General features: G+C 44.3%; 1 protein-coding gene across 9 annotated transcripts in view; it reads left to right on the top strand.

Annotated features, from left to right (window-relative positions):
- The window catches only part of CADPS (calcium dependent secretion activator), a 174,218-nt gene that overhangs the window by 68,921 nt on the left and 79,846 nt on the right, over positions 1 to 25,451 (top strand). For all 9 annotated transcript variants that reach the window (XM_090148361.1, XM_090148364.1, XM_090148363.1 and 6 more), the window contains exons 7-11: positions 6,915 to 7,026; positions 11,463 to 11,602; positions 13,790 to 13,856; positions 21,251 to 21,359; positions 21,873 to 22,085. In XM_090148361.1, coding sequence (XP_090004487.1) covers positions 6,915 to 7,026; positions 11,463 to 11,602; positions 13,790 to 13,856; positions 21,251 to 21,359; positions 21,873 to 22,085 — 641 coding nt within the window. The remainder of the gene's footprint in view (positions 1 to 6,914; positions 7,027 to 11,462; positions 11,603 to 13,789; positions 13,857 to 21,250; positions 21,360 to 21,872; positions 22,086 to 25,451) is intronic.

Here is a 25,451-nt window from a genome sequence, read left to right as displayed (position 1 = left end):
ATATTAGGAAAGGAAGTTTTTCACACAGAGGGTGGTGACACTGGAACAGGTTGCCCAAGGAGGTTGTGGATGCCCCATCTCTGGATGCATTCAAGGCCAGTCTGGATGTGGCTCTGGGCAGCCTGGTCTGGTGGTTGGCGACCCTGCACATAGCAGGGGGGTTGAAACAAGATGATCATTGTGGTCCTTTTCAACCCTGGCCATTCTATGATTCTATGATATTATTCTATGATCTCTCTACAAGTGATGTATCACCAGCTGACATAAAGGTAGGTCTGTAGTCTTACTGCAAAACATGACAAATCATTTTGTAGCTGTCCCAGCCCAGCATCTCAGCCTGGCTTTGCTTTGTGGGCTTCTCCTGCAGAAATGGGGCCCCACATGGATCTGTGCCAACTGAGACAGGTCTGTGAATCACAACAACGTGTGACCTAGCCATGTGTTTTCCTAAAAACCCTCAAAACCCCTCCATTTTTCTTTTCCCTTCATTTGTTTTTTCTTTTTGAAATCCCAAAGACACAAAGCAAAAACCTGTTAGCTATTGCCATTAACCACGAGAGCAGCAAAAAAAATACCTATTTTCCTGGAGGCATTGCCATGCCCTAGTTCTTTTTATGACTTCTTTGTGGGCCAGCTGCTGAAGGTGTGGGTGCCTCCCGTGCCATGCATCGTAGACCCATCCCCTGCTCTGTTGCCTCGCTGACATTTCCCCAGTGGCCACTCGTGCAGGGATCTGCACGTGGGCTGTGCTGGCAGCTGTGCATCATTCCTAGAAATTCACAGAGACTCATTTCTGAAAATGAAATTAAGGTTTTCAGTCCGGCGGAATGAATGCTGTCCCTGCGCCAGGTTGTCCTGCTGAGCGGAGTAAATCTGTGCTCGCGCTGCAGCACAGAGCTGCTGCTTCACAGGGAAGTGAGAAGGCAGCTCAGGAAGCTCACCGGGAACTATTACCTTAGTCATCAGCTTCTGCCTACTGTTCTCAAATAGCCGGTGTACGGGAAGAATTGGAGAATATAACAAAAAGCTTTGCAGCAGGCTTCTTCACATATAAGTAGCAGTTAAACACTGTTACATATAATTTATTCCTTGTTGCTATCTCAAGAAATTGGTAAAAATGAATGACACCTCAACACCACAGTTAGGGAAGCGGGTGTTGCCTATTCCATTGGCTGCAGGAAGGTAAGTTTGCTCTGTGTCTTTTCTAACGTTGCTTGAGCTTCAGGCATCTGTGATGTATACCTCAGGAGCTAAAGCTGCTCCCTGGAAATGTCCCTTCTAGGAGGTGGAGAGCAGGCTGAAGAAGGAAACTATCATTTCTTAGGCAGGATTTTGGGAGAATGTAAATGCAGGCAGACTGTAGCAGTGCAGCCACCTTCCTGCACCAAGCAGCCATGCCAGTTTTGCCCTGAACAGAACCACTTACAGGTGGTGTCCCCCACTGTGAGGTGGCATGTCCCAGGCTCCAGCTGTGTATGTTGGCTGTAAGGTACATCTGCAGCGAACACACGTAGGGAAGAGTGTAGCTCTCCTCTAATACTTTTTACTTTTATTTTCTGTCTGTCCCCCATTTGTTTCATGCAAGCTGCTGGGCAAACTTCTTTCGATAAATGTATCTGGAGAGAGAGAAAAGGTGTCCTCCGGCAGTTCTGAAGCCCATGAAAACTGATCATAGATCACTTTTAAATGTCAACCCCATCTAAAGGAAATCACTCTCCAGCTGCTCCCATGTTAGCCTACTGACAGGCCGAGCTGGTTAGCGGGGCTGATTCATGGCCCAGTGATATAATTCAGTTGCACATGTTCATTATTTACAGAAATCACAGGCTCTAGCTGGATGAATTTACAGGACCGTGGATGGAAGAAGGCTCTCACCTTTGTAAAATTAGTCAGGGGCTGTGTAGGCTTGTTAGAGACAACAGGATATGAATGATAGGATTTAATTCATTCCCCTGGTTATTAATATGTAAGTTCAGTGCTTGTAAGGTCATTGGTATGAAAGTTTCCCTTAGAGGCACGTAGGCACTAGAGGTGAATAGAAATGATGAAATCAATGTCTCTCAAGGACAGCTGAGAAAATTCTTAACTCATGTAAGTGGGCTGCTGTGAAGAGAAACGAGACTCAGAGATCTGCTGCCTGGTCTACTATGCAAGACAGCAGGGACAAGACCCCAGAAGCCTTATATTTATATCCCAAATAGTTTTCTCATACATACTGAGCAGTGTGCAATTAGCAGCATCATGGTCTTTGAATGATTTTAGCTTTATGGCTTCAGAGTAGTACTTAACCTTCTGGATATACATTATTTGTTTCATTCACAAAAATACTCTCGATCTTCTAGGCAGTCTTGTTAATAATGTTGATAGTACCTTTAGGGAAATACTTTCCTAAAGCTTCCATGTAGCCTACAGTGATGATCTGCTTATTTTGCTTGTAAAAAGTAAAGCAAGTTAAGCTCATGGAAGGTAAAACAGGTTGTCAGGTTAGCAGCTGGAGCAGATCTCACCCTCTGATTTTTTGCAGCCATGAGAGTTTAGCTACTCATACCAAGTTTGATGCCTAACTGGAAGCCCTGGAGACGCAAGTAGGTCCAAATGATATCGCTGGAATACCACAGATGGCACAAATGGGACTATAAATCTAGCACAGTCCTTATACATGGCATTAATTCCTGGCTAACTTCAGGTTTTGGGATATGTTAGACAGTAAGACATGCTGGGCTGAAGGGTTCAGGTGGGATTCAGGCGATTAATATGGTCCTACCTGAGAAGGCATTGTCAGGATTTTGATGCTTGCATACTTTTTGTATACTGCTCGTGTCCTTTTGCTTTGCTGATGTATTATTGCTTTCAAATATAAGCATGGATTCTGACATGAGGAAGAGATGGTGGCTATTTCTTGATAGAATTTGCCCAGAATGGGTCCAAAGGCACTTTCCTAACAAATCGATTTCAGCAGTAATAACTTGCTTAAGTATAACATATAAAAATGAAAGCACTACATTGTTATTCCCTCAGAAGTATCCTAATACCTAACTATTGTCCAGAACTAATTTTGTGTACAATAACTTAATACACAGCACAGATAAACTGCGTACTTAGGTTGAATACAAATCGTATTTCAACGATATGAATTATGGCCTTATGCTGAGCATCACTATGGCAACTAATGACATCACTGCGGGCTTCAACCTGCACAAAACCCAACTTCTGAGGGTCTCTGTTTGCTGGCGTGAGTCTTTTCATGGCAATTAGGGGTATAAATATGTAAACTCCACAGAGTTGTCAAGGGTTGCTATGTGTATTTACTGTCATTGGAAAGATTTATTCCCTTTGTGGTTAATGTTGTTCTCGTGAAGGAAACCTAATGAAAATTACTGTTTGTATTTGGTTAGTAACATTTGTTGATAGCATATGGTCTGGGAGTGCTTCAGCAAATAAGAGCTTTTTAATAGTAAACAGAGATATGAGTTCTATAAAGCAGCTGCTGTCAAAATAACACAGCGTAAGGTTGGATATTTTATTATTTTCTCCTCTTATCCAGATCACGATTATCTTCCCAATTTTTCCTTGCTAGTGACAGTGCGGTTCTTTTTAAGAGAGAAATCATGATCTACAATTAGAAAATTAGGCTGTTTCTTGATTCTCATGTTTCAAACATACATTAGGAAGCTCATGCATCACATATGAATGAAATGTAATATTGGCATCTGACTGGTACTGCAGTGCTATAGATAATTTCTGTCAAACCCATGCTCCATGGCACTTTGATGCATCCTCCTATAAGATGAAACATAGAACAGGACACTGGAAAAGAAAACATCAGAGCAAAGCTGATGAGGGAACCAAATTTGTTAATCAGCTCTGCACTGAACATGTACATCTGCTGAACTCAGTTGGACTAGATAGGCTTGGAGAGCAAAGCATTAAACCATAGTCCTTGTGCACATAAGAAAACAATTATTTTTCCCAATCATTTCTAAAATACAGAAGCTGCTGTTTGGTATTTCTGTCTGAAGAACATGTAATCTTAGTGCTTTTCCTGCCATTTCAAGGGAACTGCCCTTCTTCAGCAGAGGACCTAGTTTGAGGACGGTAGGAAATGCAAAAGTCATAAATAGGATGAGGATGAATAGGAGTGGGTAGTGAGATGCTGTAGCTCTCATCCAACTTGCACTGCTTTAGGTTGCATCGTGTATTCCGTCACATCGCTCTGATGTGTTTGTTGCTCATGGCATATTGTTTGTTTCTTTTGGTCTGTAAAAAACACCTCTGTGATTCACCTTCAAGCTTGCTTGTACACCTAGCATGAGTTTTGAAGTGCAATGAATATTCAAGGTCTCTGGGAACAACGTGGAAATCTAGCTCATGATGAATTAAAAGAACAGAGACAGTAGCTCTTATCTGTTGGCTTCATGTTAGGCTTCGGCATGGCCAGGTGTTGAGGAGCATCCTCTTTGCAGCAGAGCCATCCTCCCAGCCATCCCTATGCCCTTTGTCTTCAGCTGAGCTGTTCCCTTCTAACAAGGGCAAGTGCTGAGTCAGGAGTGCTTTGCTTAGCCCTGCCTGGAAGTTTGTGTCCTGCTTTTTTCTAATAACTTCCTAACTCTGTAAGATGTAGAAATCTTGAAACGTGTCTGCAAGCTCTCAAACATAAAAGCACCATGGTTTCTTAGCTCTGTAGAAGGCATATTTTTTTCCTTTCTCTGCTACTTTTAAACTTGTTTAAAGCTTCCAAAAACACATTAGTTCAAGTTTCACTTAATTTTTGTTCCAAGATGCTGTTCAGTCTGTTCTTGTTTGCCAGAGGGAGACATTTCCTGAATTAGAAAAACCCTATGCAGGTGAATGATTTGAGGTGTTGGTGTGAATGGTACCACTGCTGAGCCTGTTGGAAAAGCTTTGGCCTTTTGGATGTTGAGCAGACTTGGCGTTTCACAGATCTCCTTTACCTGTGTTCTTTCTGAATCAAACTGACTGTTGCGTGAGTTCTGGGTAACTTTAAAAGAGTAGTCTTCCTGTAACTGAAATAGAGCTCAGCTGGGGGTGGTAATGAGTAGAAGCAACCCAAGATGAAATTAATGTATTGATTCTTGAGAAGAGGCCTCTGAAGTTCATGAATAGGTTCTGCAACTTTGGAGGGGTCTGCTGGGCACATGAGACCTCCAGAAGTTGCAACAAGGATTAGCAGTGAGTCCCAGGGTTTGGCAGTGCTCCCTAGAGACCAGCAGGTTGTCACCACTGATTAGCTGAAGAAAGAGAGTAAGTGAACTAGAGGGATCCATTTAGAAAACATAGCAGGAAAGCTGCTAATCCAGGCAGGGTGGAAAGAGATGACCTTTCCCTGCCACACACTGTGGTTACGAGCACAGAGAGAGCCCTGTGCTCTAATTTTCCAGCACAGCAGCATCTCCTGGTCCAGGGCTGAGATACTGTCCAGGTGCTTGCCCTGGCACAAGTGTTGCCTCTGTTTGTAGCAAGTGCTGGCTATGCTGGGGTGTGAGCAATGAGCACAGGGTGGTGAGTGCAGCAGGGAAGATGGAGTGGTACCCGAGGGAGCACGTGGCTCTGTAATGTACCAGTGTGCAGCTGCTGCCACCTCCTGCATCCCGTGAGGATGCTCATCACTGGAGTGCAGATGGGCCCTCCTGGCTCACCAGGCAGCAGCTCCAGCTGCAGCAAGCTGCTCACTGGGGATTTGAGGCACTGCTTTCCCAAATCTCTGCAGCAGGACAAGGACAAGCCAGTCAGCTTTCTCTGTACTGGCCCAAATGGCTGTGCACTCCTGTCTCAGCTGGGTTAAGAACAGGGGGAAAGTGTCTGTAGCAAAATGCAATGAGCTGGTTTCCATGTGTTCTGTGATGTCCTGGTTCAGAGGAAACCTTTTATGTGGCTGATTGGAAGACTTCCTCATGCCTATCACTGAATCTTCCCCTGCGGGGCTGCAAGCACTTATATCCCTAGCAAGCCTCCATAGACTTGCACAAGGAAGGTTAGCTGCAGGGAGAGTTCCCATTGCAAGGCTCAAAATTGTAACTTTGGCAATTCATGTCAGCAGGCTGTGGGTCCAACTCTGTGCCTGGAGCTCATGGTATTGTACTCCCCAAGGAACTGTTAGTTGCACATATTTTCCTACCACACTGCAGCTTAAGGCTAACAGCCTTAACTGAACCAGACTTTTCAGGAAAGGGTGTTACGATGCACTATTGTGCACTATCCTGTGGTTCATTCAGCTTCCCTAGCTGTGCTTTCTAAGCCTCAATACCTGCCAGGAAGAGAACTCTTGGAGTACAAATAATAGATAGTGGATAGAGGGCTTATTGTGTGCTTGAAAGGTGTCTGTTTCCTGGCCCTTGCCATCCCCTCCCCATGCAGCTGGTGTCCTGCTCTGCAGTTCCATCTAGCTGGGTTTACTCTGTGCATTGTGGCTTGAGCCTAAATCTGGGTTAGAGGGCTGGGTTGACCTCAGAAGAGGACACAGGTTAAATGTGACACTTCAGAAAAAGAAAACTTGACTGTAAACCTGGAAATTAGAGGTTAATTAGCCAAGAGAAGAGCAGAGGCATGAGTGATTACAGATGTCCTAGGTGCAGGTGTTCTCCATTCTCAGATTCTATTGTAACTATACAGGCTGTCACTGCCAGAGACATATTGTTCTTTCTTTCTAAATCAGTTCTCTTAATTTTGATTTCATGCTGCTTCCAAATACCATCTTTTCTCCCAAAAGAACCATCATGGTTTTTCCAAACATCTGTCCCTTCAGTTCCCTAAGAAGATAATTAATACCCTTGTCACTCAGTCAGCCCAACAACTTCAGCTTGTGCCAGGCACGACGTTTGTGGTTAACCATTGCCCACCCAAGCAGCAGTGCTACTGGCCTGTGAGTAGAGCTGAGTATGTCTCTGTTTTTGCAGCTGGGGCACCCAAGGAGACTTCACGACAACCCACGCGCTTCCTGCAGTGAAGGTGAAGCTGTTCACAGAGAGTACAGGTGTGCTGGCCCTGGAGGACAAAGAGCTTGGGAGGGTAAGGACATTTTGAGTTTAACAATTTTTCCTTCTGGGCCTGCTTTTCTAGAGAAATCTCTCCCATACGGAAATATCTTTGGAGGACAACATGCTCTGCTTCTTTGCCAGGCTTCAGGAGGGAAAGAAAGCAAGCTCTCCACTGCTGGAAAGTAATGCACCTCGCATGCTGTCTTTGTTGTTAGTTTTTAATGGCAGCATTTCAGCTGGCTGTGCCTGCACTGAGCAAAAGCGAAGGATCTTGTGTGTGATATTGGCAGTCCGGAAAGCTTTAGAAGTTGCTTACGGAAATGGACATTCCTGAGGCAGAAAAGGGGATTATGCTGTAGCAAAAAGAGAGGATTTAAGTTTGGCAGGAGTGTGTTAAGCTACTCTCATATCTACTGAACAGCCAGTGCACAGCTTGAGCATCTGAAAGCACTGATGGCAGTACTTACAGCAAAATGCTTGAAATCCTGGCTCCCCAGGGACTGTGGCTCAGCCACTGGCTTCAGTGGGGTTGGGTTAAGGAGTGGAAGTGAGAGTCCACTGCCCCTGTCAGTGACGTTAATAGCAAGTAGCTTGCACTGCTCTGGCACCAGCCATCAGGACATCAAACCCGCCTTTCTCACCCCATCCCTGCCTCTCACCTGCGGTCCCTACGCCAGAGCTCTGGGACTGATGTCCCTCCAGCACCACAGCCCACTGTATCTGTGGACAGTACTTCTCTGGGGTTTTAAGACACTTCACTTAGTTTCCATGGATATTTTGCATCTTGCAGCTGTTCACTTGTCACGGACCCATGCCTAAGCAAACTCTGCCACCCCCTTCCTCAGCTCCCTCGGCAAGAGAGGCCTCCTTGGTGACATGGGCTGGTGTCCCTTGTTCCTTAGCTGCACTCAAAGTCAGGGAGAAAAAAGCAACCTTGAAGAGCCTATACTACACACACAGAGTGCAGCCTTTTAATCCTACCTAGAGAGAAAATCCCGGTCCAGAGTCATCCCACAACCTGGATATGAAAAGCTGGAAGCTGTGAAGGAACCCATGGTCTGACCTTGAAGTCATGTATGGTAGGAACCTCACCAAGCCTGATGTGGATTCCCCAGGGCTGGCATCACCAAGGATGCTCCACAGCCACATTGTGACTTTGAAGCACTAACAAGATTTTTCACTCATGCTGTTCATGCAAATGCCAAAGGTTCTTTTAGGTCTCAGTGAGTTGTTGCTCTAATTTATATCTTTACAGCAGAGAGCACCACAGATGATTTCGTCTTGTATAATTTGTGTTCATTTTGACCATTTGTCTTTTCACATTCTCGTAACGCCCTTTGTTCTTGCACTCGAGAGAGAAAAAAAGCAAAGTTACTCCTGCTTTCCTCATCTCATTTTTCTCTGCAAGGACAATCATGTCCTCTCCAGACTTCCCTCATCCACAACTCAATCCTTTTTTCTCACTGTCCCTTCCCTTCCCTTCCCTTCCCTTCCCTTCCCTTCCCTTCCCTTCCCTTCCCTTCCCTTCCCTTCCCTTCCCTTCCCTTCCCTTCCCTTCCCTTCCCTTCCCTTCCCTTCCCTTCCCTTCCCTTCCCTTCCCTTCCCTTCCCTTCCCTTCCCTTCCCTTCCCTTCCCTTCCCTTCCCTTCCCTTCCCTTCCCTTCCCTTCCCTTTCTTCCCTTCCCTTCCCTTCAGAAGGGTGACCCCAGCAGGCTGCAGCACTCCAGCTGAAGACCCGCACTTTCTTTGAGGCACAGCATCATAACATTTCCAGGATTATTTTCTAAACCACATTGTTCCAACAGCCCGGTACTTCACTTAGTCTCTCCCTTTATCCGCTGCCGCCTGCTGAGCAGAGCTTTTCACCCAGCTATCCGCAATGCCACTGAGAGCTTTTTTTCCCCAGAGTGGTTACGCTCGCTGCAGACCCGCTTGCTTTGTAGGCCTTGTTTCCACTGGCAGCCATGAGCAGCGCTGACTTTGCTGCTCTCGGGAAGCAATTAGCCCTGCGCCTTGTTGTGAGAAATATGTCAGGCCCCAGCACGGCCCTGTTGCCCCGAGGTACGGAAGAACTGGCCGTGCCAACACACGTGAATCCTGATCCGGCGGGAAGCCATTGCCCCCAGTGAGCTCCTGAAATCCCAAGAATGTGGGCCAGCAGCAGTGGGCACGGGGCGATTTCCTCTGGCCGGCGGCCACCGGTGCTTTGAGCAGGCTGAACTTCAAAGGGACGCGCGGGTGCCTGCAGCGGCTGAGATGACGCGTGTCCGATCGGGCCACGTCAGGATTTCTTTTTAACAAAACAAAGAAACCGGGAGCGTGCTAAGCCCCTGATTTAGCTGTTTGAATGGGCATGAACCTGTCTACGAAGAGAGAAGGGAAGCAAAGTCTCCGTGGAGCAGTTTTATACACAAAAACACCCATGCTTAGCCGCCCTTTGAGAAGAGGCTTTGTGCTCTGCCAGGCCGGCACAATGCTCACTTTCTATTGCAAGCGTTGAGCTGGCAGCCAGCCGGCACTCCTCACTGCACTGCTTGTGTCGGAGGGAGAGCTGGAAAGAGCTCCCAAGCCCCGAGCTGCTGGATGGGCAGCTGAAGCCATGGGAATCCATCCTGGCCCTATTGAAGCCAGTGGCAAAGTGCCTGCGGACCTCAGCCAAGGCTTCATGCACTGAGAGGGAGGGAAGAGCCATGAATTGCAACAACACTGCACAAAGTTTATGCTCCTTTTGATGAAAAAAAGTTAGAAATCAAAGCAGAGAGTATCCCAAACACCCTGAGTGGCTCCTGCCTTGTGGGGATGTGCAGTTTAATGCAAGGCCTTGGTATTGGGTCGTGCTCAGAGCTTGGGTCCATCCATGTTTCTAACAACACCCATGTGCAGGGCTCACTGCTTTTCTTCAGGTTTTACTGAAATACAAGTATTTTTTCCAAGAGGGGTAAATTAGAAACTGATGTTGCTCAGTTAATCTAGGTGACTAATAATGGATTCTTGCCAGAGAAAGCATGAATGTAATTCAGTAAGGGAGGTGTGAAATAATGTTTATGAAAAAGAGTGAACTTCAGAATCTACTGATGTTAACCTTAGGCTTTGGAAGAGACAAATAATTTTTAAACTCAATTATCAGAGGCTAATAGCATCAGGTGTATTTTAGTGGGAGGAAAAAGCCTACTCTGTTGGCTCAGCAGTACAGGTGAGTATCTCTGGAATATGTTTGTCTGGAGTGTGGCAGGAACCCGGACAAAGCGTGAGTGAGTAATGAGTGATGGAAGCACAGCAAATAACGAGGGTGAATGCTGCCGTTTGTAAAGGAGTGTGCTTGCATAAATGTTAATGGATTTAGAGGAGATTCATCTCACTGCAGTATACTGGAGACTGTAATGAATTTGCATCCAGCAAAGTCACCTTTGAGAGAGAAATTGTTGGAAGAGGAAGGGGCGTAGGAGGCAGAGAACATCAGATGTGCATTCTGATGTGAAGACTGCTATAGCTCTGCTGTGCTTCCATTCACTTTGCAGATAGACATTTTACAGTCACAGGGTTAAGCCACTTTAGAGGACACTTGGAAGCATGAGGAGAAAACTGTGACTGCTGTGTAATTCTTGAAGAATATTCTGTGGCTTGCTGACAGAGTGAGGTGCTGTGCTTCATGGGATGATGAATGAGTGGAAAAGCACAGCTATGATCAGAAGGGATTACTTGGAACCTTCCAGTTTCTTTGATTAGCCGAGCACTGCCACTGGTATTCATCTGCACAGCTCCACTGAAATCTCTGGTGTTGCACTGATTTGACCCAGCTGGAGATTGCCCCATCATTTCCTCTCTGCATGAAATGAAAGCAGAAAGTGCCGCAGCCACTCCTGTCATGATATGTGCTGCACATTTGATCTGTTGTTGTAGCACAGTGAGACACACTGAGCTATCTACAAGGTTGTCTACTGCAGATAGTCTTGCCAGTAAGCAGAATAACAGAGCAACTTCATCAGTTTGATGGTAGTGATTGATAAGCCATTTTAGGTATAATGTTCTGTGGTGGACCTCACATGGAAACATCAGGAAGGTTAGAGGCTGGCAAAGTTGTATGGCTTTGAAAGTGGAGGTCAGCAGCAGGCAATGTCAGCAGAAACTTATTGGTGGTTTGCTGATCACATCAGTCCATCATCACTTCTAGACTGATTTGCCTGGATAGCTGCAAGCTTGTTTACTGTCCACTTTCCTTAAACAACTGCAAGATGGGAACCAATAAATGCAGTTCTGTTCTGCCCAACCCTATAAACAAGGGCACATTGAGGACTCAGAGAATATATTAACTAACCTCAAAATAATAAGCTGCATTTTAAAACAAAGAGAAGTTAGTCTCAGTGATGGGAATAGAAATTTCCAGGCTGACTTTCAGAGCTCTTCTGCTGTGCTGTTGTAAAACTCACGTTGAGAACACTTTTAATGTTTTTGCTTTTGATGCTTGCAGGTTGTTCTCCATCCCACTCCCAACAGCCCAAAGCAGTCAGAGTGGCACAAAATGACAGTTTCCAAAAATTGCCCAGATCAAGACCTGAAGATCAAGCTTGCTGTACGAATGGATAAGCCCCAAAACATGAAGCACTCTGGGTAAGTGTCCTTATCTGAACTCCATTTGTTTTGCATGAGCATTAGAAAATGTCTCTTTCTTAAGATTCTGAAAGTGAATCTTTTTCTCAGGTTCACAGGAGATCAAAAGAAATGTAAGTATAGAAATGGCATTAGTTTGGTCATTTGTAAGGCACTTTCCATATTCCTAGCATAGGTACGCATTCTTAATACATGTCAGCCAAACAATTTAAATTTTAAACGGTATTCCTTGGGAAATTGGTAGATTGCTTCCTTCCTTTAAGGAAATAAGAAGTGAACTGCCTAACTCTCTTACTGGTAGGTTGTAAAAATTTCCTAAGTTATTCTGTGTTTCCCCGTGTTGACTTCTCACAACCTAAAAAACAGTGCGCCTTCCGCTTGAAATAAACTCCAATGTGATCATCATTATTTGTACAGGGATGCACAGTACAACTAAACAGCAGTTGCCTGGGAGGCAAGAGAATGTAAGTAGGACTAACAAAGTGGGGTGTTAAAAGGGGAATCTCTCCCCTCTGTGCATTGGTATCAAAGGATTTGGGGCCAAGGAGATCCCCATCTTCCTCCTCAGGCTTCCACACATCCCATACAGGGACAGAAGAGGTTCTGACGCTGTAGGAATTTTTTTAGTTCAAGATTATGGAATTCCTGTGCACTCTAATCTGACCTGAGCTGGCCAAAAGGGAATCATTCCTATCTTTTCCTAGTGCCCAGAAGCAAACGCTGAGACATTCTTTTCACTGGTAATACAGTTACAAATTAGATCATCTTTGGGAAGATCTAGCTAATGTCATTGTCAGGGCTTTCCTCTCTTTGCTCTTCAGAGCTGAGGATGTGATAAAAAGTAGAAATTATCTAGGAAAATCACTGCTTTGATTAACTCTTTATCCAGTATCAGTTTTGGACTATAAAAGTAACTTTGCTTCATTTCTGTTTTCTTAATGTTTTGTTAGGTTCAATCCATTAGATGGATTAAATCATGCATCTTTCTTTTAATTTCTTTTCTTCATCCTCCTGTCTTCTCTGTTAATGAGATCAGAGCCAATAACCAGATGTGAAGTTTAATTTTTCCACTGTGAACACAGCACCAAAGCAAAAAAAGAACAGTTTTCTTGTCATGCTTGTTTCCTTGATCAGGTCTGATGGCAACAGGGCTGAGCAGTCCTGGCTTTTCTCATGCTCTTTACAACTAGCATTTAATATACAAGATGGTGCTGGAAACTATGTGATTTGTAATATTAGCTTGCTATCATTACTGAGATTGTCTTTCTGCAATTATCTCCCTGTTCTTGAACTCAAAGCCTACTCAGTGCCCACATTAACACAATACTTGGAATTTTATGGCTTAAACATTTGCCATGTACATACTTTGTATCTCTTCTAGTATAGAAAGCCACCAGCATAACCAAAAAGGAATTGTTTTCTATTTATAGAGCCAGAACCAAAGTAATTATAATGATACGTAAAACATATTAGTGCTGAACAATGTCTTTGTAATTACTCCTAGTCTGGTGCTGCTGCTATTTTTGCCAGTGTTTGTATTACAGTGTCACAGCAGCTGCTTCATCACAGAGATTAAATGCTAATTTTGACATTAATTTTAAAAGTTAATTCTTCCTTTGTGGAATGCAGTAAATTCACTCCTTCTTAGAAATTATTCAGTTTGCTCATAGCCAAGCAGTTTCAAGGAATTCATCTTCAGCTGTACAGCAAAGTGACCTGGTTTAGTCAGTCCTGTGTATGGTGGGGTCCCCAGCGCTGCCTTTGATGCAGTAAGGTGCCCTCTCGTTGACACTTCCCCTCAGCCAAATGGTTTTGTGAAGGCTTAAAGCAACACTTAGGGTTTCTTTCTCTTAATTCTGCCATTTCAAATGTATTAACCCATCTGACCACATAGCAGCTATTCACTGGCATTAAAGGGCTTCTGGATTCTGAGCAAGCTGTAAAAAACAAAAAGGAAGAAAGGAATAATACTGTGTAACATCGAGACTCTGGGAGCTTTTTGTGTCTCTTTCTTTACAGGTTATTCGTTCAGGCTAGAAATAATCACATTCAGTAATGCTGCCAAACTTGAGAGTCTTGTAATTACTCCTTCTTCTGCATTAACTTTGGTTTCTAGCTGTGAAGAAAAGATACTGTAAACAACAGCTTGTCATTTGTGTACTGAATTCACTTATTCTTTTCTCCTAGATATTTATGGGCCATTGGTAAAAATGTTTGGAAGAGATGGAAGAAACGATTCTTTGTTCTGGTGCAGGTAACAGATTTACCTATAAGTGACTTTAAATTACAACATGAAGTATTTGATCTGATCTTTTACAGTGCTGTGTAGCTGCTGCAAAACTGTGGTTCTGCATAGGTTCTTTGTTAAGTCCTGGGTCTTTTTTTTTTTCAATTGCGGACATCGTCTCAAGGACAACCCTGTTGCAAATCACTAGCTAGGAGTGCTGTGATGCAACTGAATGCTTGATGAAATGGAGTAACAGTTTTAGGGACGAATTTAGTGAGATGGGAAGGAAGCTCAGTGTTGGCTGGAGGTACTTGAGTGCAAGTGCTCCCTTTTCAGCCTCCAGGTCAAGTTTCAAGTCTCTTGAAATCTACAGAAGTTTCATCATTGGCTGCATCAGAGTCAGTATTTCAGTCCTGATGCTTATCTAATCTTCAAAATCATTGCTCATTCTCATTCTTCTTTCCTTTTCTTTTCTACTTTCTGCCCTCCCAGTTTCAGTAGACCTGTATATTATTGGTTAATAATTTCAAGTAAATACAGAAGGTGCCTTACATGAGCTAAGAAGATCTGGTCAGTACTTGACATGTTAGATCTTCCCTTACCTTCCTAATGGCAGCTGAAAGCACTGAACCCAGAGAGGTGTGGGGCCCTGGTTTGGGTGGCTGCATCTTCACCCTAGCCTGATCAACACTGCCACAGAGCACACTGGGATCCATCTCTCCTGCCTGCATTCCCCAGGCTGTGCTGTCTCCAACTATGTGAAATAAAAAAATTAGATGGTTGCCTGTATCTGTCCAACCAGCATATTTAGATTTAGCTTAAAAATGATGAGTTTAGGGCATTTGTTAACCATTCTCAGCAGCATCTCATTTGCAAATACACCCTTCATGCAGGGACCAGCAGGTGGAAGGGGATTGCACAACTGGATGGGGGTCCCAAAGAGGTAGAAGAGGCCATGATTAAGGAAAAACCTTTGAGGAATGCTGCACAGCGAGCCTTTTTTTATGCAAGAGTTCAGGGATTGCTTTTCTCTGTGCATTTTCTTGTCTGTGTTCTGTGCTGAAATTAAAAGTGCCGTGGCAACGTGTGATCACCTGTAAAGCAGCTTGTCCTTGAGAGGCAGCTCATTTCTGCAGAATTCTGAGGAGCATTTTCCTTGTGAGCAGGAGTTCTCCAAGACAGGATCTTTTTTCAGAGAGCATCCCTGTATAGCAGGACTATTCCTCTTTCCTAAAATAGCTTCTCCCGTATCAAAGTTTATCAGTACTTCTGTGTGTGAGGCTCTGCAGGTGTGGCCACTAATCCCCATGTTTCTCTTAGGAGCCTTCATCTGGCCTTTCTGTGGGGTTGCAGTTCTTTTTCTCGTCTTCAGTTGCTATATATTTCTCAGCTTGCAGAGGAACTGAAGCGCTCAGTTATTCCATGTTTTCTTCTGTTACTAGGTCTGTATTCGTCAGTTGGCATATGCAAGTAGAATTTGGCCAGAAAAGCAGTTCATTTGAATAAGATGAGCAGACTTTTGCCCCCAGAGAGTCTCTGTAGCCCACCTCAGAAATTCCAGCTGCCGCTGCAGCTCCTCTGTTACGTTACCGTTTGCTCAACATTTGGTGCAATGTAAAGTGTTCTGCCGTACATCAAATATAAACAAGAAACACTCTCTATGCAGTCCCTCAGATGTAGTTTGAGCATATTGAACATGTCAGCAGGCAATAAAGATGGAATAAAAATACTTTGCTGTCCGTATGTTTGTCATTTGCTTTTCATGCAATGCAAAGGATGGGTGCTGATACGAGCAGGGATTGGCAGTAAAGGTGTTGATGTCCAGAATGCTCTGAACTATGCTGAGCACAGACAGGGAGTAGCCTCAGCAGGACAGTGAGCTGGCCTGGCTGCAGGAAGAATGGACGAGGATTAGGCTGTGTTTTAGGGGCTCAGTCAGCTGCACCAGGCTCCTGTTGGCACCAGTGCCAAGAGCTGGAGTCCAAAGTGTAAAATCTCTTTGGTATATCACAGTGAGGTCAGCATGTGACACTGCCTACAGGTCAGGGCTGTAAGTGTGGATGAATAAATATTTCCATTCTCATCCCTCGTCTCTGTCCCTTACCTGTAACATCTTCTGCCACACCTCTCCCCTCTCTTGCAGAGTTACCTCTTCCCCCCACTCCCACGTCCTCTCCTGCCCCTCTTTCCCTGATTCAGATGGAGGCAGCTGGCTCAGCCCCAGTTCCTTCAGTGCTCTGCAGTCGTGTCTGGTACCAGAGGTTAAGAAATTCGTGGTAATAAATACTCAGACTCCTCATCCTCATCTAAACAAGGCACAAAGGTGCCAAGTTGCATAGGCAGCACTGTGGAGGAAGGTGTTGATGGCAGTTTGGCTCTTTCCTGTCAGCGATGCTTCACCAGTATGAACGGAGGCTTTGCACATGTATGGAGAAAAAGGATCTCTATAGGGAGTGTTCCCACTGATACTTGGCTCCTGTAAGCCTTGCAAAGAAGGGGAAAGGAGCAGTAACTCTCTTGTGATTTGGGCGGAATAATCCCTCGCACCTTCTGTGTCTGTGGAAGCTGTACAGGAGATGGTTTGTTTGGGTGCAGTGGATGAGAGCAGCTCCTTTGTGCTGCTTCTGTAGCTGGGCCTCAGCCCTTCAGCACATGCATTGCTGGGCAGTCCTCATTCCCCCCTTGGTGAGGGTGGGCAATGTGGTGCGGCCTGGGGAGCTCAGGTGCGTTTCTACTGCAGGCACCCATGTAACACAGGGGAGAGTTTTCTCTTCCGAATGAATCGCAGTCCTCTCCGCACACTGCCCACCCTTCTCGTAGACACCCTTTGAGATGAGCAGCAGAAGAGCAGAATACTGATTAGATGTAAATTACATGGCAGAGACTCGTTACTTGCCTAATTTTAAATCCTGAGATATGCAGTGTGAAAGTGATGGCAGAATATGGCCCTGAGCTTAGATGGAAATGGTCCGCAGCATCGCAAGTGAGGAAAATGCTTCGTAAAGGCAGCAGTCATGCCAATGGCAGTGGTAAGAGAAAGCAATGGGATGATTTAGGGCAACGTTCTCTGTGACTGGTTGGGAAAGAAAATGTCTATCCAGCACAGATGTTGTGTTTCATAAGTTGCTATATCAGCTAACTGAGCACAGCATACAAATTTCAGCCAGTTTGTCAATTGGACCCTTGATCACGCAAAAGCTGGGTAGCTAACAGAGCTTGCATTAATTCTTTGCGTGGCCTAATGTGCTCCATTGGCAATAACACTGCTGCTGGTTTTGGTGGGCTTGCCAGTTCTGTGATAGGAAATCTCCTCTAATGATTCTAAAGGGCAAGTGAATTAATTACATTGAGATTTCAGACTGAATCTGTTTTCCTCTTGTCATAACCCCATTTCTGTGCGCTGGCAGCATATGGGAAGTAACACTCCATGGTACCTGGATGACATGTCTGCTGAGTAGCTGGAAGCAGATTTTGTCTGATTGTGTCTCATGGTGTTTGCAGAATGTTGTTGGATGCAGATCAACTCTCTGCAGATTAAAACCAGTTGCAGTGTCTACGCCTGGATCTATTGTTCTAGTGACAGACTCCCCACACTCATTATAACTTAGAGTAATGGTGACAGCTCCTGCTTTCAGCAAAACTCAGCTAACTTGGGTTGAAATGAAACAAAGTAAGTGTTCAGTAAATCTGCATAACCAACTGAACTAGGAAATAATTCCACAACTTCACGGTGTACTACACTGCAGTCCTACCCTGTGATCCTCAAATCAAAGAGAATGACCTGCAGCAGGTCCCTGCAACCATACTAAATCATGTTCCTCACTGGGAACTGGGCATAGGCAGTTAATGCTGAGAAACCCTTGAGTGTTGGTGGTTGATACAAAACGTTTGGAAGCTGCTGGTTAAGCAGCTGCATGTCTGCATGCACCTGGATGCCTGTATACAGGCGAGCTGGTGGTGTGGGCACGGCTTCCCATGAGGCAGACCTGCCCGAAGAAAACACACGTGCTTGGAGGGAGAAGCTAGGACAACTGCTATGTGCAATTGTTTAGGGATGAATGGATGTGCTGAGATGTGAAAACTGTTGTTTTCACATTTGTTTCTTTAAGCTAGATCATTTCCTCTGCTCATTTGTGTCAGTAAAGGGCTCGGGAGGCAACATACAGCTGCAACCAGAGGACAAGAGTCTCCCATCAAAGTAGAAAGCTGTATTACAACTGGCAGTATCTTAGCACAGTTTCTCTCCCTTGGGATAAAATGCATGCTGTTAATCCAGGAAAGGTCCGTTTAAGAATTTAACCCAAGTGGGGCGGTGTTATGTCAACACTGGGAAAGAGGGAAGCGGATGACTGAGCTGTGTTGTGCTTGGAGTGCAAGGGACAACAATTAACAGGTTTGAGCTGGATTCTCAGGTGAGCGTTGCTGGCTAGAGCAGGAGTATTTGGTGGAAAAACAAGGATAAAGTCAGTACTGGTTAATACATACCTACTATATTTATTAATCACTCGGATTATATAGCTGGTGACAGAATATGGTCAAGTGCCAAGAAAGTCAGATCTAATTTAGCAGCCTGGGAATAGTGAACTTTGGCATTTGTCTCCCGCTGTCTCTTTCCTCTTCTCTCAATTTCTTTGCCTTTCTCTTTTTTTTCTCCATTTTGTTCCTTCTGTTCTTCTGTCTCAAATTATTCTCTAAACCATTTTACTTTTGTATAAGGAACCAGCCAGAACAGCCTTGGATTATTTCTCTTCTTTGAGCTTCACTCAGTTCAGCTTCCTTAGTTGCTCCTTTCCTGGCCCTCATCTGGTCCCTGGATCAAATCCCAGTTGCTTTGAGAGTTTGTCCCTCACTGGGCAGAGATTTCCCCACAGTCTTCCTTCAGCTTCCTCTCTATCCATGCTTTTTTCAATTACTCAAACCATTCATCTCGCCCATCCCATCTGCTCGCTCACTCTAATACTCAGCTATGGTTCAGTGTGAACTCAGCAGGCTGCAAGATTAATTTCTGCTATTAACTGTTTCTCTGGTCTGGCCACTTCGGAGCTTCTGCAGATGGCAGGCTCTGTGTTCTAGAGGACTGATGAGAGGCTAACTGCAGTCTCCATTTGACCCTGCAGCACTGTTCAGCAGTGAAACATGACAGAGTGTCATATCAAGCATTCTAGAATCTCATTTTGTAAGGTTTTTCTTTACCACTACTCATAAATGGAAGGAACCACATCTTGCTGGTAGCCAGGGCACAGCTTGTTTCTGACCCCAAGCAGTAAATTGGCATATCACATCTTGCACACAAGGTGCTGCTGGAGTTGTATTTGTGCAGGCACTCTGTAGGACACCATCGGCTCCTTTTCCAGGGTTAGTAGCAGTCCTGGCTGGTTGCATGTTGTAGAGTGACCTGTAGGTTTCTCTAAGTGATCTCTTGTAATAATGATGTAGAGCAGCTTCTAAGGAAACCGTGTGGATACGAACAAGAGAGCAGTTTGCATTGCTCTTCTCCCAGAATGGCTCCACCGAATCTTTTGTCCACACCTGCCGACAGCATGGGTTGGAGTCTGATGATATTTAAGGTCCCATTCAACCTAAGCCATTCTATGGTTCTATAATCTCTCTTCTGTAACTTTTAATGTAAGAAGTACAAGCTTTGAAGTGCCTATATATGTTTCCATTTTTTGTGGTTGTGTTGGTACAGTTGCTTTATTGATAGAGATTAACAGTATGTGCTGGAGCCATGGATGAAGCGAATTATTTGAATGTGAGGAAGAGTTTAACATTCAGACCTCAAACTCAGTGTCAGAACAGAAGAAACTCTTAACTACTGAATGGGTTTTACCTGTTGGTTAGAGCCTACAGGACAAAAGGAAAGCATGATTTGTTTCAATGTTTTCAGTCGTGTCAGCGTAGATCAGCACTGACTCATTTCAGGAATTGTATTTGTCATCACACAGTCCCTGAAGTTCAGGCTGTGTGAGGCAGAGAAACCAAATCCCTGCCATTCGGATGAAATCCCTGTGATCGTACTGTGAATAAAGCACATTCAGGAGTTTGTCCAGGAGATGGCAGCAATATACTGTTATTCTAACTGAATGAACACTGCAGGAGTCGTCTGAATATTGTGCAAAGGGGCACCAGGTTATTTTTAGATTTCTTCGTGTTAATCTTTTTAATTTTTGTGTTGCCGGTACGACCGTACGCATTCAAAGTTCATAGCATATAATATGCACTGGTGTGCTCCTGCTATTGGTCTGTTACTTGTCAATCTTTCCTCGGAGCTGGTAGCTTTAAGGAAGTTGCAAGATGCTTAAAGCATCACTTTCAGCCTTCCTCCCACAAATGTGTTAATGATAGGGTTTATTCTTAGGTGGATGCTGGAGCTGTTCCTGGAGGAAGGCATGGTGCAGGCAGGCTGGCAGCTAGCAGAGCCCGCAGAGGGCAGCAAGACACCGAGCGCTGGCTGGGGATGCTCAGCTGGGACCCCTGACTTAAATAAATGGCATTTATTAGTGAAAGGAGCCACTGAAATATGTGCTGTTTGTAGATTTGTAACAGAACAGTTAACAGGCAAAGTCCCCCAGCTGCTCGGGTGATGCAGAGAGTGCAGCCACTCACGTGGAGCCCATCTTTCAGGATCTCTCCCAACTTCCCAAAAATGACGAGCTTGATCTGTTGCCACCCACCAGAGTTTGAAAGATCCCCCAGAAGTCAAAGTTTCCTCCAGAGGTCAAGAAAACGTCCACACTAATAAAATTACGTAAAGCATCCAGGATGTGACACAACCTTACCAAAGTCATTTGAAATCATTTGACAGTAAATTTCCCCGTGAGTTCTTAGCCTGGAGCACAGAGAATCCTCTTCTCTCCGGCCGGGCTTCTCACTGCCCATCCACATCGTGGTGCGGGGAGCACGCGCGGGGCCTTGATGCAGGCTGATGGCCCCCCAACGGCGATGGGAGAGCCCGGCAGAGCCCCGCAGCTGAGTCGGCTTCCGTCAAGAGCTTGACATTGAATGTATCGTGTCATGCAGATGGTACCTCAGAGGAGTGAGAGCTGCCATTTACAGCACTGATGACAACAACTGCCGAGATCAGTGGGATCTTAAGATTGCTTTAATATGACTGGCACCTAGCAATTTAGCTCACATTGTTTGTGACAGGGTGTCACTCTTGCACTTGTCTGGGGATGAGTGATAGAGCTTTCTAATGCATGGTTCTTCCTCACTGGGAGGAAATCAAACCACTGTGTGTACCGGCGTGGAGAATGAGGGTATGTTAGGAGAGTGCTTTGAGAACGTGTGTTAGAAGCTCAGCCTCATGAGCAATGATCCCCTGACACCCCAATCCCTCTCAATGTATATAAATGCACCATTTGGATTCCTTGCCATGAATGAATCACCTGATGCCATCTTAACTTTGTGATTTTCTTCAGGTTAGTCAATATACATTTGCTATGTGCAGCTACCGGGAGAAAAAAGCTGAGCCTCAAGAGCTGCTGCAGCTCGACGGATACACTGTGGACTACACCGACCCACAGCCAGGTACGGCATCAGCCTCTCTCTGCTGCGGATGCTTGTGATGCCTAACAACCCCTGGCTGGGATGCTTTCCCCCTGCTTGCAGCTGAACTATGATCAGCATCATTGTAAATATGTTTGTGTTTAGGCTGATCATTAGCTATGCATGACTTTACTATAAATAGATGGGAAGGAGTTGAGCGGAGTTGCACAAGAGGAGAGGGAAGCTCGTCTTTTCTAGGGAGCCTAAGTGAATTAGATGCTTAACCCTCATCGTGCTGTGGCTAAATATCTCTCAGAGGAGATGACGAAAGACACTGTAGGTTTGTGGTCAAGACCTTGCTTCCAGGCTTATTCTGGTGGTGGGGAGATGGGAAGATGGGCACTGAATAAGGGCAGGGATAGAAGCAAGCATCCAACCAGGCAATTCTTGTGCAGGGAGAGCACTGGCTTTGCTGGGGGTACCCAGCGGGAGCCTCTCATCAGCCTCTTCAGATGTCTATTGCCATTTTCAAAGCCTGCCTTTCTCTCCTGGCAGGTTTGGAAGGTGGCAGAGCATTCTTCAACGCTGTGAAGGAAGGAGACACGGTGATTTTTGCGAGTGACGATGAGCAGGACCGCATCCTGTGGGTCCAGGCCATGTACCGAGCCACCGGCCAGTCTCACAAACCTGTGCCACCTACCCAAGTGCAAAAGCTAAATGCTAAAGGAGGAAACGTTCCCCAGCTAGACGCCCCAATCTCTCAATTTTGTAAGTAAATAAGTTCTCCTAGACAGCAGAAGTCTTTGATGGAAAGATTTTTCTGCACTGATGTAAATCAGTATTCACACACATGTTTCCGACTCCAAAACAAATATTTTTCATTATCATTAAGCTGCTTTTTACATCAGTGGATCCAGAACCACTTAACCTGTCTGTTTAACACAACCAAGCCTGAGAAACCAAATTCCTTGAGAAATTATTAATGAGTATTTGAAAGTGCAGTACTTGATGGAGAAGAGACTGGGATCTGAGAGTCTGCAACCCAGCTTGCTTTCTGCACACACCCGTCTTACCCCCACACAATAAACTGCAGACCCAGATCAGAGCAATTCATTAGTGCCATTAGCTGTCTGTCAAATGTGTCACGTGCTCAGAACTACAGGTGCAAATCTTGCAAGTATGAAATGCGCACACAAAAAGAGGTCTCCTGTTGAATATTCAACTGTAGGAAAACATATGGTATTTTTAACAGGTTGCTTTGCAGGCCAGTTAGATGTGAATTTAAAGCAATCATCTTTTAAGTTGTAGCTGTGCAGTGTGTCCTGTGCTGTTATACCCAATTCAGTTAATTTGAAATTTAGAGCAATTTCTTTTGTCTTCTAAATTACATTTGATTATAAACCAGACAAATCCCTCCTCACTCATTTTTCTGGAGGGTCTCTCAGTAGTGTGTCTCGAATCCCTTTGTTGTGTAACATGTAGCACTTCTTGCTCATTTCAGCAAAACTGTGTACAAGTAAAATAAGGAAAAGTAGTAAATATTAGCAAATTCACCCAATTACACCAGATTTTAGCAGTTAAAATTGTAAGGCTTTTCAGATTTTGAACATGTCATTATAAGCAACTCAGAAATCTACCCCTTACTTACTAATTTGGGCATCTTTTATATCATTTTAGCCTCACGTCAGTATTCATAAAAAACAATAGTGCAAGATATACATCTCAGTGATTCGTTTTACAGCAGAAAACCACTGCTTGCCTTTTCTTATGTGTGTCCCCTCCATGTGCCTGCATATTTTGGACTCCCTGCTTCTTTCATTGCTGCTGCTGTGAATGAGGACATGGCATGTTGCAGCTTGGTAAACATAGGCAGTATTTTCATCTCAGTGCCCCTCATCCTGTTCAGCCCATTCATGTAAATGATTTGGGGGTCGAAAGGTTTGAAGGGTTGGGATTGAAAAGGAAGAAAACCTCTCAGAACGCCAAGATGGGAGGTGGGAGTTGACCTCTTACAAGTGGGTTGCATCTACCTCTACCCAGAACGTTTAGTCCACAAGTTCTTGGGGTGAAAGAGGAGACACTCAGGGCCATGAGCCTTTGGGTATGTTGTCCCCATTCACAGACATGTGAGGAAAGCCAAACCCTGCTTGGGTTCCTGGGAGATCTCACCCAGGACCTGCAGGATCTGACCTCAGCTTCTCTCACTTGTACCAGCACCGAACCCAGATCATTGAGGCTCTCCCAATGCTTTGTTGTGTTGCATTGTGCCAAGGCATGGAAACCGATCAGCTCCTCACTGCAGTGATAACTTGCTTCTTCAGCATCCTCTGGGCTCAGCACATTGTTCCTTTGCTCCTCAGTGTTCCTTCCTCCTCCTGCTTTGGACCTGAACCCTTTCAAACCTTTTTGTGCATAGGGTCTCTGTTTTTCAGGGGGAGGAAGGAAGCATGCTGTAGAAGCCCTTCATCTTAAGTGCAAGATCTGCTCAGTTTTCATATTTTAATGTTTGTATGCAGCAGTGCTCGTTGGAATAGTCAATGGTTGCAGCAGTTTAATAATGAGAGGCAGAAGTGAATCATGCATGCCATATATCATGGCTTACATGAGTCTTAAATGCACAAATACATATCTCAGCTCCTTCAGTCTTTAAATTCAATCATATCAAGTACTGCATTTTTAAAAGGGTCTTGGTTTGTTATCAGTTGGTTTTGGTTTGTCTGTTTTTTATTTTTTGGCCTGCAGAAAGGTAAGGACTTTCGCGAGACATTTTATTCTTGTACGTTTATCTTTATACCTGTCATGTTTTTGTGCTTATTAAGGCTATGGTAAATGAAGGATTTGCAAAGAAGTAAATGTTAAGCAGATTGATGAGTAACTGTTGTTGTAGCGTTCATGTTTAGCAGTCCGAAATGGCACATGCACATGCATGCACATGCAGAGAAAATCCAGCCCTCCGCTCCTGTGCCGGAGCTGTCTGTTAAGCAGAAACCTGGAAGGAACACATTTTGCTGTTGGGAAAACTTGGGAGCAATAGTGAATTCATTCGGTTCCCACCTCACTGAAGTGAGTAAATACAAACTTAGAGCACTACTTAAATTCTCATCCACCATTCGATAGCAGAACTTGACTTGGAAGCAAACAGACAGCTCCAGACAAGGGTGGAATATCTTTTATTTGCATTTTAAGTACTGAAAAAAATAGATCCTGCTATTCATTAATTTTTGTATGACTCTACAGTCCCTTTTATGTGGGTAAACAATGCCCGTTAGAGTGAAAAGTTTTGCTTTTTTTTATTTTGCTATAATTTAAAAGAAAAAATCCATTACCGCAAAGCTGTGCTTTTCTCCAGTAGTTGCATTACAAAAGAAAGAAAACAAAACTGTTCTTGTTTAATGTTGAAATCATGCACAGTATTATAGTCAATAATGCTGCCAATACATATTATACCTTTTGGTAATATTTAAGCTTCATAAAAGTGGTCACTTGTCTGAAAGCACCAATCTTTGTTCATTCTGTGTTAGTGATGCATTGAACAAAATTCCCAAACATGCTCAGCGTTCATTTTTTTTCAGACCCCTTTTCTTTTCAACATAAAAGATTGGTCAGTAATTGTCTTACATATCACTTGTGCTTATATTTCATTTTTAATGTCTGTTTCTATTTAATGACTGTTAATCACGCCATATACAAAGAGTTGGTTGTTTTGAGAATTTGTAATGATTTGTTCCCCCATGATCCGTAGCTAGGTTTGTTGAGCTTCATAAGAAATTTTCAGCTGTAAGTGTTTTGGTTTTTTTTTTTTTTTTTGGTTGGTTTGGTTTTCTTTTAAGTTTCTTTTTCATTCTTTGCTTGAACCCAAATATTTAGCTGCTAGGTTAGGGCTCCTGTCTGCTTTCCTGAGCCTTGTTGCTAGTCTTTATGTTATTCTGGTTTGTTCCTTCTTACCCTGCTAACTTCTAGCTGGACTCAAGGGTAAGTGCTTCCCTGTAGCTAGCACAGCTCAGATAATCAGACTAGATTATCTGACGTATGCAATGTGCTTTTTTTTTCTCTTAAATCTTTCTCATGTTTAGATTTTGTAGTACAAACTTTCCATGTTATTTTCCTGAATTTAGGTTTGAAATGTAAGTTTCC

Source organism: Phasianus colchicus, chromosome 11, assembly GCF_987193195.1.
Source record: "Phasianus colchicus chromosome 11, bPhaCol1.hap1.1, whole genome shotgun sequence".
NCBI classification, from domain to species: Eukaryota; Metazoa; Chordata; class Aves; order Galliformes; family Phasianidae; genus Phasianus; species Phasianus colchicus.
Note: the sequence above shows the minus strand (reverse complement) of the source record. Positions and strands in the feature narration are given on the sequence as shown.